At 45.0% G+C, this 13,815-nt stretch overlaps 1 protein-coding gene across 1 annotated transcript in view; it reads right to left on the reverse strand.

Annotated features, from left to right (window-relative positions):
• MCU (mitochondrial calcium uniporter) overlaps positions 1-13,815 on the reverse strand; it is an 82,254-nt gene that overhangs the window by 8,019 nt on the left and 60,420 nt on the right. The window contains exons 2-3 of the mRNA XM_084210124.1: positions 4,675-4,744; positions 647-817 (exon numbers count right to left, since the gene is read on the reverse strand). Coding sequence (XP_084066250.1) covers positions 647-817; positions 4,675-4,744 — 241 coding nt within the window. The remainder of the gene's footprint in view (positions 1-646; positions 818-4,674; positions 4,745-13,815) is intronic.

The raw sequence follows: 13,815 nt of genomic DNA on the forward strand, positions 1-13,815 counted from the left end.
AACCAGAGGGTGGATCTTTTAATTTGCCGTATTGGACTATGAAAAAAGAGTGCATCCGAAGTATGAAAGTAGTGCACAAAAATACAGAAAAATATAAAAATCTTAATTAAGAATAGTAAAGTCTTCAGATGAACTTGATCTCTTCATATGCCCTATGACCAAAAATCAAAGAGCAGAGTCCCTTAAAGCAAAAATGGAATTGGAGTTTACAAAACAACTTTAAATTCTTAGCTATTTACAATAATACTGTAAATAAATAATGTAAATAATCTTTGTAAAGGATGATGCTTTTTGTCAGGACAAGGAAAGATGAAACATGACTGAGATCTCATTACTAAAGCAGGATGCTGTTTTCCATGCACCACCTTCCATACCCAATTCCTTATAAATCCATTTGAACCTCTCTCTAGGTTGCACAGCTTGCATCTTTCCTGCTAAATAGTAAGGAACTCACTAGAAAACATCTCCATTAGGACTGATTTCCTTGGCAGCACAATATCCTAACTCTAGGAATAGCATTTCTACCTTCTGCTCTTTCAGGAAGGTCGGAGAACTAGCACCACAGCGAACTTCTACTCCAAAAGCAAAAGGCTGGATGCAGACAGCTGGCAGGCAAGTAAATCAATCAGTTTGTAAACAAGAGTACCTGCTGAGTAGATTGCAACCCGATCAATCCCTCTGTCCTCTGCTCGCAGCTGCTGCAAGAACACCCCGACAGAGTCTGAGATGGGCTTCAGGGTGAACTGGCAGCGCTCGCGCCGCGATGGGAGACTCACGGAAATCACAGGCAACCCGTTCTGGTAAACCACGGTCACTTCTGCAGAGACAGCAACAGCACAAGTCATTGTCAAAAGGTAACAGAACTTCTCTACTTGCTCTACAGAGAAGAGGCAAACCTGATTATAATCTGAATATAACAGAATAAATTTTCGATTTTCTCAAGAGATGTGGCCAAAGAAAAATGGAGGTATAGCAGAGATTCTCACTCCAGTAACTTGGCAGTGTTTTTCTGTACTTGGTGAAAGTTACTTACTCTAAACACAGTCACCTTTGTTCTAAAGGCAACATGATATCTAAAAGCCATAACATGACAGCACAGTATGTTTTGGTTAGGTTTTGAGAATAAAAGCATTTTGGACTATGGGAGACAAAACACTGCTGTTTATATCAGGATTTATAGCTCAGGAGACAAAGGCAGATTGCATCTATTAGGAAACATCAAGGAAGGACCCACTTCAAATGTTTATATTCTTGTTTAGTTCTGGTTTCTTCCTCCTTGTCCTGAGGCATAACATGTAAGAAAGCAGTCAGGAGTGTGAGGCTGTAGGAGAACAGCACTCCGAGTTTAGGCTTCAAGGTCATTTCATCTAAAATTCATGGGATCAATATGCTTTGTACTTCTCCAGACAGGCATTACTACTTAGGTGTAGATAAAACAAGATTTTTCCATTTCTTTGGTGCTGCCAAAAGCTTTTCTGAGGGCATTCTTGAGGATTTCTGTAATTCTAAAATCAATGATAGTGACCTGTATGAGCTATAAGTTGTTTATTATTTTACTGCCACGACCTGCTCTGTGTACTTCGTGAGATCCATACATAGAAAAGAGAAGTCAAAAGTTCATATTCCCTAAGCCCTTTACTGAATCACAATCATAACTGTCCTCAAGTGATGTAGTTGCTAAGATATAACAGCACACCTCAAAATGATTTACTTTTATAGGTATGTTTTTTATGTAAAAACACACAGGGCTTTTTATTGCTCAGAGCATTTGCTGTGTCTCAAGGATGGTGCAGTCACACCCACCCACGATTCATCTGCCTCAGTATCCCAACCTCTTGTAGCTCTGGTCAACTCCTGTCTCCTAAACTCACTGAACTCATGCACTGACATGCAAAGTCATTTTAAGCAGCTAACATCAAAACCAGCCAGTCAAAAAGTAAACAGAAGTAGAGATAAAGGCAAATAATGTTATTTTAACTAGCAAAGGGAACTATGGGAACAAGTCTTGGGGCAACACATATTTCCAAAACGGGGGAAAAATTGTGGATATTGAGAAAGGATTTACCAAGTGAACTTGTACAAAACCAGAATTCTCATTCTTAGCTACCAAACACTTTCATGAAATGAATCAAGCATAAAAAAGCTTTTTCCCTCTTGCAAGGGATTGCTGTCTTCAAGTCCTTAAAGACTAGATGGAAGCAACCGAGTATGGTCATCTAGAACAACTAAAGCATCCTAAGAGGCCCCAGTATTTGAAAACCTATCAATGCCTGCTCTCAAGACTCAGACATCTGACAGGATTTTAGTAGCTTTAGTGTTTTGAAGCACAGACTTCAGAGACAAGAATCAGATATTTACAGGAAAGAAATAAAGCAAAGTGCTAATTTATTTGGACTGTCAGACAGCATTTAGAGCTCCTTAGCTGCAGCTGTTGTGACACCAGCTATCAGGTTTTCTTTAAATTTATAATGCTACCTGGATCACACAGGCAGTGAGGCAGGTTTTTTTTGCAGAGCAAAAGAGAGAACAATGTTTGCATTGACAATTTTTCCATGTATCCCCACCAGTACCACAGCACAACCAGAGCTGCAGGACTGCCAGCTCTGGAGGAAGTGCCTACCAGGAACAGCCCTGCTGCATTTTAGGAGTCATCAGCATTAGGAGTACAAAGAAAGTCTTTCACTAGGATTTCCAGCTTAGGTGAAGTATTAAAGACCAAATTATTTCCCTTCAAAAGACAGGGTCCATAAGCCTGTGAATACAGCTGCTTTATAATTTCCTTGCAAAAACCTTGTAAAAGTAATTTCCTAGCTTAATTCACTGGTGGGGAAAGTCCATGATTGCAGGTTGATCCTCTCACCACCTCCCACACAAGCAATGCTGGTCAGATTTTTACTGCATTGAAGAGGGAAGAGGCAAAGAAAAGAAGGAAATCTGAAGGACACAATAACACAAACCTAACAGACAGCAGCAGGCAGCTCCAGTTAAAGTTATTAACAAGTCCCTGTGATATGGCTGCCTCACTCTTCTCTCCCACAGCCCTCTGTGTCTTCTGCATCTACTTCACAAGTTACTAAAGGGACAAAGCATTTGGCACCTCTCTAATTACAGCGCTAAGGTTTCAGCTAATCTTCCCCTAGTTAAATTTTAAGCCAGGATTTAAAGGCATGGGACAAGTAAAAGAAATTAATTTTATACAAGTGCGTTGCACCTACATTTACAGTCACCTACAGCCTGGCCAGGAATGGTGCTAAATGAGACCATGGGGGATTTGAAAAGCTTTACATGCTGTACTAAACGTGGGGTTGCTTTGAGGCATGAGTTCCATCCAAGTGCCACAAAGTTTTGACTCAATCATATGTGCACCAGCAAGAGGTCATGGGTATTCTTTTTTTAAAGATTTCTATTTTTGCCTAAGATCAACTTAAGCAACAAATGAGGTCAAAACAAAGTACAGTATAAGAAAATAGTGTGGCCAAAGAAGTTAGTGTTGAACACTGGCTACTGGTAAAGGCAAAGTTATAGGAAGAAATAATGAGAGAATTATTGAAGCACAACACAAGGAGAGGTAAAATCAAATCAGCACAGGCAGGTATCTTCTCAGCCTTACACATCCTCTACACTTCTACCAGTTTAAGCTGCCAGGTTTTCATGTAAGCTCTGCAGAGCAGTCATGTTCTCTTTGTCTCTGCACACTTGTTATCCCGGCAGGGGAAGCAGGAACCCTTCATTTATTAGCTTTCAGACCTTATTAACAAGCCTTAACAAGGAGAGGATCCACTCAATGCCCACGTATGTCAGCACAAGTGCTCCACTCCCTGTGCACAGCATGCAGATGTTAAGCAGCTGAAAGCTGCTCCTTTCCTCTTTGCATTGTGGCACACTGAGATTTTTACAGTTCCACCAGTGCATCCTTTTGCTTTGTGCTCTGACAACCTTATCAAATAAGCTTCATGCCTCAGCTGCCCCAGAATTTAAATAAGGAATAATATTGCCTTGGCTTCAAAACTTATTTACTGTAGTAAATGATGCTTTTGACTATTGTGGCATGTACTGAACCGCACTTTTGTTACATAAATGGACTTAAGGGGGCAGGTAGGGTCAGGCTGAAGGGACCACAGTGAGTCTTCTGCTCAAGCAGGGACATCCCAGAGCACATGGCACAGGATTGTGTCCAGATGGCTCTGGAGTACCCTCAGTGAGGGAGACTCCACAGCCTCCCTGGGCTATCTGTTCCAGTGCGCAGGAGATCTTCCTCGTGTTCAGGCAGAATTTCCTGTGCATCAGTTTCTGCCCTTTGCCTCGTGTCCAAGTGCTTGGCACCACCTAACAGAGCCTGGCTCCAGCCTCGGGCACCTTCCTCCAGGAAGGACAGCACCCTGAAGGGTAGGGGTCATACAGACCTCACAGCTACATCAGAAAGAAGTCTGGCAAAAGACTTGGACAGTTGCACGCAATTCCATGTTTCTTTATAAAGCCTGTCCAGTTTGGTAAGGACAGTTCATAGAAAAGCTGCCCATTGCCTTAATTCCTACTGACGTTGTTCTCTCTGTCGTTTCCTTAGCTCCAAACTGGATTGGTGCCCAGCCAAAAAAGCCTCCACCAGAAAAGGGGGCAGGGAATGAAACCCGAGTTGGGGAAGTCCAAGCGAGGCAGGAGCTGGTGTGTACTCACCATCAGAGGGCACTACGGTACTGCAATACACCACTCTCACGCTCTGCCAAGGAGACAGCCGCTGATGCACCTGGAAAACACGGGAAAAAGGACAAATATTCAGAGTCTGGCAGGATCCGGCCCCGCGCCATCTCCTGCGCCCCCTTCCCAATGCCCGCGCCGGCACTTCCTCCCGTCCGCAGGAGCGGCCACGAACCCGGAGCACCTGTCAGGAACAGCCTCTTCCCTTCCCATCTGTCACCCCACAGGGATTCCCCCCGCAGCCAAGTTCACCTCTACACACCTCACTCTCCACACAGGTAGCTGAGAGTCTAGAACAGAACACTTGTGGTTTGTTTTCCTTAATGTGACATGGATTTCTAAAGCCACACGGTCAATCAGTCTTAAGAAATCCATTTAGCTTACTACACAGACACACAGTAGAAATCATATCAAAGCACAAGTCTTTAAAGGTTAAAAAAATAATTTTTTTGCATAACCAGGATGGATGTTTTGAGTTGTGGATTAACAGGGTCATTCTCTTTGGTTGTTTTCCATGCCAACATTACTTTTCTCATGTCCTTACAGAGGGAAGCTGAACTCTGAGACACGAAGCAATAAACACGCCAGCGCATAGAAGAACAAACTGTTCCAACATAAAAAGCAATAATTGTAATACTGAGCTATAAAAATAAAAAACAACAACAGCCCAACAGGAAGAAAGCACATGAATGGGTTTGCATGTTCTGCAAACTTAGCAAGAGACTTATTTGCCCATGAAAATCTACAACCAGACTGACTTAAAGTCTATTTTTTAGATTATATTACACTGGTTGTATACTAATCCTTCTCCAACACTGAAATTACAACTCTGGCACAAACCAGCCCAAGTGTAAATGACAGTAAGGGGTAACACACCAGCTCTCACCTGTCTCTGGTGGTTCATATTTCAGTGGCTAGCCTCAGATTTTTCAACAGCTGTTGTCCAATTTGGACATTCCTGCAGTCTGGGATACTTTTTCTTTGCTGAATGCTAAAACACAGCTGCCAAACCTACATTTTTATAAAGGTATCTTACAGGGAGGACTTGTTTAAGTAAACTTCTAATGAAGTTTGCAAACAAAACCCAGGTTGCTGATTATTTCTCTGCCAAATTGTCCAGACCTCTGTGTTTCATGAGGTTGCCTTTGATAACCTACTTTGAATGGCTTTAATTGCTACTTCCCTTGTCCTCTGAAGCCTGATATCCAAACCGAGGATAGTTTCCACTAATCTTTCTTGAAAGCAGGACCTTTGGCCCTGATGGTAAATGCATTGACAGCCCTAGAAATTCACTGTGACATGTGCTGTATTTATATTTCATTTCTATCCATTTTGACAACAGAAATCAGTCATTTTCAATTTGCCTCCTCTCAAATGCATTTTCATCTTCCCAGGGTCAAATCAGACAGGAAAATAAGTGGGCACCAAGTGGGAAGCTAAATGCTTCAGCAAAAGTAATGTTGTAAAAAACAGCTGCATGTTGGGAACCAAAGGGCAAATTGGCTTTTTTGCAAGTGAAATAACCAAGTCTTCTCGACTCTCTGACAATATGTGCTACTGTTGAGCAACGAGGACAACACCTTCCCCTTGAAAAAACCCAGGTTTTAGTCCCAAAACTATCTGAGAAAAACACAGCTATGGTCCCACATACCCTACAAATCTAGCTCTGTTGTCTTGGCATTACTATTACATTATTAACAAAGTCAGAAGCCTCAAGGATCAGATGTGGTGCCACATGCAAATCAATTTTCAGAACCAATTTTTACCTAAGGAGGGGAATTTCAATCCTTCCAAAAATAGTATCAGATACAAAAACAAGCAGGCAGAATTCACTCAGTGAGACACAAACCCTCCTCAGTCAGACAGCACTACCCCAAAGACTGTTTGTAGACCCGTTTTACCTGATCCCACACCACAGCTCGCACTAATATGAGGTTTTTACTGCTTCACTCTCCCCCTCTACACAACGTAATTCATTCATTTTTCAAACACTGCACAGCAGGACTCTGCTCTTCTACCAGATGTGGACGGCAGCCCAAAAACGCAGTTCTCAGAACATCCTAAACCCTGCTAAACCCAGCATTATCCTACTGCAGAACAACCATGTAGCTGGAAGATATTATCAGGTAGCACAGGCAAAGACTTTGCCTTAAGGCTACGAGTATCTAACAGACACAAGCTCACTCCAGAAGCCTCCTGCCCTCATAAAACAGAACAGGGAAAAGGCAAAACAGGTTGAAAAAAACCAGGGCATGTTAAGTGACTCATCAAAAAGCTGAGGTGTCCCCAGACTTAATCCCTTGCACAATTCTTGCATCCCAGTATGGGCTGGACCCCTCTGTTTCCTGGACAGTCCCCTCCCCAGCAGGGTGCTGCCAGAACATTTGACAGGAGAGATGCAGTTAAAGCACTCCTACCTGTCACTTGTGCTGCTGGTACAATTCCTTATCGACAACAACAGTCTCTACTGGGCAGGAAGGGAAAAAGAGGAACAAATGAGCTCAAAACTGAGCAGAGACCAAGATGTCATGATATGTCATCCAAGGTTAGCAAGAGCTTACGGAGTCATCCATCATTTTTATTCCTGAAGGGAGACTGTTGTTTTAAAATTGAGATGGAGAGAAATGTTTGAACCCATCACCCGACGCCTGCAGTTCAACAGCTTCATACAGAAAGGTGTCAGAAGGCTGAAGCTGGGGATTAGAGCAGTGCAGGGCACAGAGAGGAACCCGTTTCAAGCTTTACTGACCAGATCTGCCCCTCAGGTAAACAGCCAATAGCCCACCCCCCTTCAGCAACCAAGTGTGCAATAACTGCACCCAAAAATTTCAGTCAGATACAGGCTCGTCCACCCCTCCCAAAATAAGCAATTCTTGGGAGTGTGAAAAGCACCAAAGCCAGACCACAAAAGCAAAAAGCTTTAAGCACTAGGATAAGTTTCTGGGTCTCACAGGAATGCAGAAATTCACATTCCACATCCATCAGATCCTTCATTTCCTGCCTTATCTGCAGTAAGATGCGTGCTAAGAGGCTCAGGGTTATGCAGCAGCTGCGCTCCCAAAATGATTAAAGCAGCAAGAGGAAAAAAGTCCCAGTCCTCTACCTAAAACTAATGCTTCCTCCAGGTCTGTATTAGCCAACCCAAAGGCAAAAATGACAGCATCTCTCTAGGTCCTAATGTAGCTTTCTCAATACTACCTGGGTGACAAAGTTAATCAAAGCCTTGCTGAAAAGAAATCAGCCTTTTGGCTACCAGTGAGGGCTCTCTGATGGAAAAAGAGGGAGCAGCTCCTGTTCTCCAGGTATGTAATTATCAATGACAGAATGCTAACAACTTTAGGAGATTGAGTCTCCAAACATTAATTAAAATCAGGAAAGAGGTTGACCAGGAAAAAAAACCCCACACCCCAAGCATGAGAAAAGGTGAACATCTATCTTACTACTCTAGAACCCAAGTAAAACATGCTGCTAATTCATTAGCTGGAGTACCAGTGCAGCAGGAACTGCAGAGCTTTTGTGAAAAACAGAGCATTCTCTGCATAAAAATTCCTTACTACAAGTAAAGCATTTAAGAGACGCTTCTGGCACATCTGTTTTACAAATTACAAGGAGCCTCCTTTATGAGGCTGCCTTTAGTTTGATCTAAAGCAGCTCACCTTTTCCAACAAGAACCAGCTATTTTCCCCTCCATCCCAACTTCTGCTGCATGAAACACTGAATGTCTTTCCTGGCTCTAAAAGTGGTCATCCCTAAAACCTCCAGGCTGGAATCTCAGTGATGAAAATTGCTGTGTGCTCCCCCAAGCAGCGCCAGCAACCCAAGCCACCCACCTCAACCATGCTGAAGCGCTCCTTTTATCTCTCTTTAGCTCATTTCTGCTCCAGCACTCAATCTGTGAGATTTTGGCCTCTCTTAAACAGGATGTTGGAGCCCTGGATGCTGAGAATTTTAGGCTTTCTGTGCTGACAAACACTGACCCCCAAGAGAACACAGCATTTGACCTGAGGCCGTGGAGAAGACTTCCAAAATTGAATAATAGAACTAAGATGATGAGTGTGTAGTTTGATTAGAAGTGTGTAATATCCCGCAGTAGAAAACCTGGAGTTTAAAGTTTTAAAATATAATAATATATATAAAGCTAAGAAAAAAGTTTTAAAGCAGTAACCAGTCCTTCTTCAAGAGTAGTATTTTGTAATTAGACAGAAAAATCCACATTACGAGACATGAGTGATTAGTTAAGTTAAAAGTAAAAATAATTTAAGTGTTATTTCTTAATTAGATAGTTTTTCCTTACAAGATCTTGCAGAGATAGATACGAAGCCATTTTTGTAACCTGTTAGTGAAATACTGTAGAACTCACAACTTGTGAGACTGTAATATAAATAAAAACAATAAACATCTAAGTCTAAACACAAAATACCATCTCAAATGCTTTCAATCCCAACCAAAACAAAAAAATAAAGAATCAAAACAGCACTTCCATCCTAAATGATCAGTGTTCCCTTCTGTCCTCCCCTTTTCCTTCCCCTTCACACCAGCTGTTTGCAAAGTAGAGGAGACTCAGGGCAAAGCCATGCCCTGACAGAAACCTGCTGTCTGAGGGATGTGATGTGTGACTTCCCAACACAGCCAGTGGTTTTGCACCAGCACATAAGCTCTGACTGGACTCAAGTACATTGAGCTGTGAGGGATTGTCTGGGGCCAGCTGCCCAGCCAGCTGCTCCCAAGCTCCTTGGGAACAGGGCAGGATGATGCAGGATAAAAGGATGAAGGCAGGGAGATCACAGTCACCACTGCTCACTGGCTTAACAGACTGGACTAAGGGAAAGTTAATTTACTGCCAATTAAAGTAGATCATATCAAGAAACAGACTGAAATTAACACCTTGCTCCTAACCCAACCCTTTATCCAGGATCCAGCCCTGCCCAGAAACCCCTCAGACCCTGCACACCGAGATCCCTCATCCCCTGGGTACCCCAGAGAGAGACTCCTCTGCCCCAAACACCCCACAGAGATCAGACACTCTTCAACCCCAGACACCTCTCAGCCTCCTGAGACACCCCAGGTATCAGAGATCCCCTCAGCCCCATGACACCTCAGGTATCAGAGATCCCCTCAGCCCCATGACACCCCACAGGTATCAGAGATCCCTTCAGCCCCATGACACCCCACAGATATCAGAGACCCCTCAGCCCTGTGACACCCCAGATATCAGAGACCCCCTTTCAGCCCTGTGACACCCCACAGATATCAGAGACCACTCTCAGCCCCATGACACCCCAGATATCAGAGACCCCTCAGCCCCATGACACCCCACAGATATCAGAGACCCCTCAGCCCCGTGACACCCCACACAACCATCATTGAGACGTCTCAGCCCCATGACACCCCACAGATATCAGAGACCACTCTCAGCCCCATGACACCCCACAGATATCAGAGACCCCTCAGCCCCATGACACCCCACAGATATCAGAGACCACTCAGCCCCATGACACCCCACAGATATCAGAGACCACTCTCAGCCCCATGACACCCCACAGATATCAGAGATCACTCAGCCCCATGGCACCCCACACAGCCCTCACAGAGACCCCTCAGCCCCATGACACCCCACACAACAATCACAGAGACCCCTCAGCCCCACAACACCCCACAGAGCCTTCAGAGACCCCTCAGCCCCATGACACCCCACAGATATCAGAGACCACTCAGCCCCATGACACCCCACACAGCCTTCAGAGATCCTTCAGGCCCAGCCACCCCACAGAGCCCCCACAGAGCCCCCTCCCAGCCCCAGGCCCCCCACCCAGTGACTATCAAACCAGTCTGCCAACAAACCTGTCACAAAGGAGCCAGCGTGGGGCTCCGAGCGCTCACGGGACCTCGCTGGCCCTCACGGAGGGGCCCTGAGGGCAGCGCGCTGAAGATGGCGGCGCCTCGTGAGGGACCGGCCTGCTGCCAGCGCCAACTCCAGCTCATTCCCGCTAATTCCTCCTCAGCGCCCTCCCTGCCTTCCTCAGACACCTCCAAAGGGACCAAAACAGGTCTGTCTGCCCCTGGACATGTCTGCCTGCATCTCTTACCCCCTTCTTTTCTTCCTGAGGTGCCTGGATGCCATTGCCCACTTCCGGGATCTCTCTTGGAGAGAAAAAATAATAATTAAAAAAAAAAAAATCTCAATCTTCCTTTGAAATTGAGCCCAAACTTTACCAGGGATTTTCAACCCTGTATGGAAGACCTTCTCCAGCTTCTTGTTGTGGTCTCTGGATATATTTACACAGCCAATACAGCCGTGTAGTATTTCCCAGTAGGAGTACCATGGGCTGATTTTGGGAGTCTGGGATGTGACAGAACATCCCACAAGGGCACAGCTCACACTGCATCCATGCAAACCCTCTCTGGATACATTCACACAGCCAATACAGACGTGTAGTATTTCCCAGAAGAAATATCCTGGGCTGATTTTGGGAGTCTGGGATGTGATAGAACATCCCACAAGAGCACAGCTCACACTGCATCCATGCAAACCCCTCTGGATACATTCACACAGCCAATACAGCCATGTAGTATTTCCCAGTAGGAGTACCATGGGCTGATTTTGGGGAGTCTGGGATGTGACAGAACATCCCACAAGAGCACAGCTCACACTGCACCCATGCAAACCCCTCTGGATACATTCACACAGCCAATACAGCTGTGTAGTATTTCCCAGAAGAAATATCCTGGGCTGATTTTGGGAGTCTGGGATGTGACAGAACATCCCACAAGAGCACAGCTGACACTGCACCCATGCAAACCCCCAGGGATCTGGCTGGAGAGGGAGCACAGTGGGGAAAGCTCCTATACCCAAGGGCTGTGCCCTCGCAGTGACAGCAACAAGCCAAACACTTCTGAGCACAATTTTCTCCAAGTCCTTTTTCAACCGTCTCCCAGGACCCAAACAACACTTGTCTGATTAAATCCCACTGGCTTGAACTGGTTCCTCTCTCTCTTTGACAGCACGCCCTTGCTCCATCCCACTCAAGAGGTCAGATTTTGCACCAAAAAGAACATTTTGCGCCCACTGCCCCCACAGGGCAGCGCTGCATGAGGATGAAGGTCAAGCAAACAAGAACTGCAGTGCTATTCTTCGTGGATTTTTTTTCTTCTGTGTTTTAAAATCAGGCTGTAGACAGACACAAAAAAAAGGCAATGCCAGCAAGATGTGGGAAGTGTTATTCCTTACATTTGGAAGCACTTTGTGTGACCTACGCGTTAGCAAATGGTCTTCATTTGCCTCAGTTCTCCTTCCTGCCTGAATTTTCTCTTCTTCCAGCATTAGTACAAAGCCCTATCACATCTGCTGGGAAGGGAACATAAACAGGAGGTGAGCTATAAATACTCCTTTCTCATCCTGCTTCCTTTGCCCATCTGCCTAAAAAGAAGCAGGTAATCCACAGTGTCCAGGAAGAGGAGGGGGAAGGAGGAAAGAGATTAATTCTCTGCAGAAAAGGGAAAAAGCAGGGATGAAGCAACTGCTCCTCATCCTTCATTGTGCCTTTCTCCCAGGCATTACTGCTGCCCTGGAGAAACTGAACTGAGGAGTTGCAGCAGGAACTGTTGTTGAGCAGGGACGTCGCTGCATTTGATGGATTTGTCTACGAGACAAGAGGAGGAAGAGGAGGCAATAAAAGGGAAAAGAGTTGAGCTGACATCTTAAGCACATCAGTCAGGCAGAATCTATTGCTTTGAACAGGTGCTTCCCTTGCCACCATCCACACCACTTCCCCCTTAACTAAAAACCAAATGAAAACCGAAAATTCTCTCAGTCAATATTCTTAATTTTATTGCAAGTGCCAACAATTTACAGAGAAATACCAATTCCTGACTTAAGGCAGGGTACACCAGACCCTCACATTCCCTCTTTCACCCAACCTTCACACAGAACTTCCTACCTCTGGCAGATAACAGAAAACAGGGCTGGAACTTCTCCCTGACAGTTTGTGATGCCAGATCATAGTTTCACCATGAAAATATTTTTGCTTTACTGGAGCAGGAGGGTTTGGATTCCACTTCTTTAATACAATCCTCATGGTTACTGGGGGAAAAAAAAAAGCTGAGAATTTTTATTCCTTTGAATCCTGAAGGCTTGAAACTCAAACAAAACACTAGGATGCATTTAAACCTCTGTCAGCTTTGAAACCTGAGAGCTAAACTCCTTTCCCTAATTTCCAGATTCATCACTTGAATCTCACTGAAAAGGTTTATAACTCTCTTCTCAAAATTAAGGGGGCTGTCAACCACTGTTTAAAAAAGGCTTGAAGAACTCAGTGAGTTCTGAGCTCCCTAATTTCAGGGATTTTGTCTCTCTCAGCCACCCACAGCTGAAAACTGCATAACTGAGAGAGAAGGCATCAGATGGATTCCCCTCAGCCATTTCCCCAGGGCAGCTCAGCTGTTTTGTTGTTTGGTTTCTTGTTTGATTTTCCTCCTCTAGCACTTACCAACCCCATTAGGCAACTCCTTTAGCCTCTGTTAGAACCAGTTTAAAACAAGAGCTCTTGCCCCTCTTCTCCCAGTGCAAAAAGAGCTTCCCAGTGAGGAAACAGCGCCTCACTGACGTTCCTGCACTCCCAGCACCAAGAACGAAACAATGAGCTGGGTTATGGAGCGAGATTCCCACAAATGCAAGGGAATTCCTTCTGCCTGGTGTGTGCTGGGGAGCAGCCAAGTCCCACTGGTTTTCCAGGGAAATAAACTCAGAAAGGAGGGAACCTCGCTGGTGGAAAGGCACAGCAGGCTCGTGCAGGCTTCGGAGTCAGAGCCAGCACAGGCACAGCTTGGGGGGATCTGCACAGCCTCAAATATGGAGAGGTGCAACATCCTGCAAGCCACAGCACATCCCACTGCTGGGGGAGTCCTACACCATCAACTCCCTGCAGGGAAGCACAACACAAAACAGTCTCATCTCTCTGGCTAACTTCACACCTGGGTTTGGTCCAAAAAGCGGTGGAACAGAGAGGTAAGTACTCTCAGACAGCAAGAGGCTGTACCCACAAAGGCACACCCAGGCAGTCCACAAAAAGTGGTTCCTTCCCTTGGATTATGAGCCTTACAGGGTGAACCTAGAGGCCAAAC

This window comes from Fringilla coelebs, assembly GCF_963513975.1.
Source record: "Fringilla coelebs genome assembly, chromosome: 8".
In the NCBI taxonomy this organism is placed as follows: Eukaryota; Metazoa; Chordata; class Aves; order Passeriformes; family Fringillidae; genus Fringilla; species Fringilla coelebs.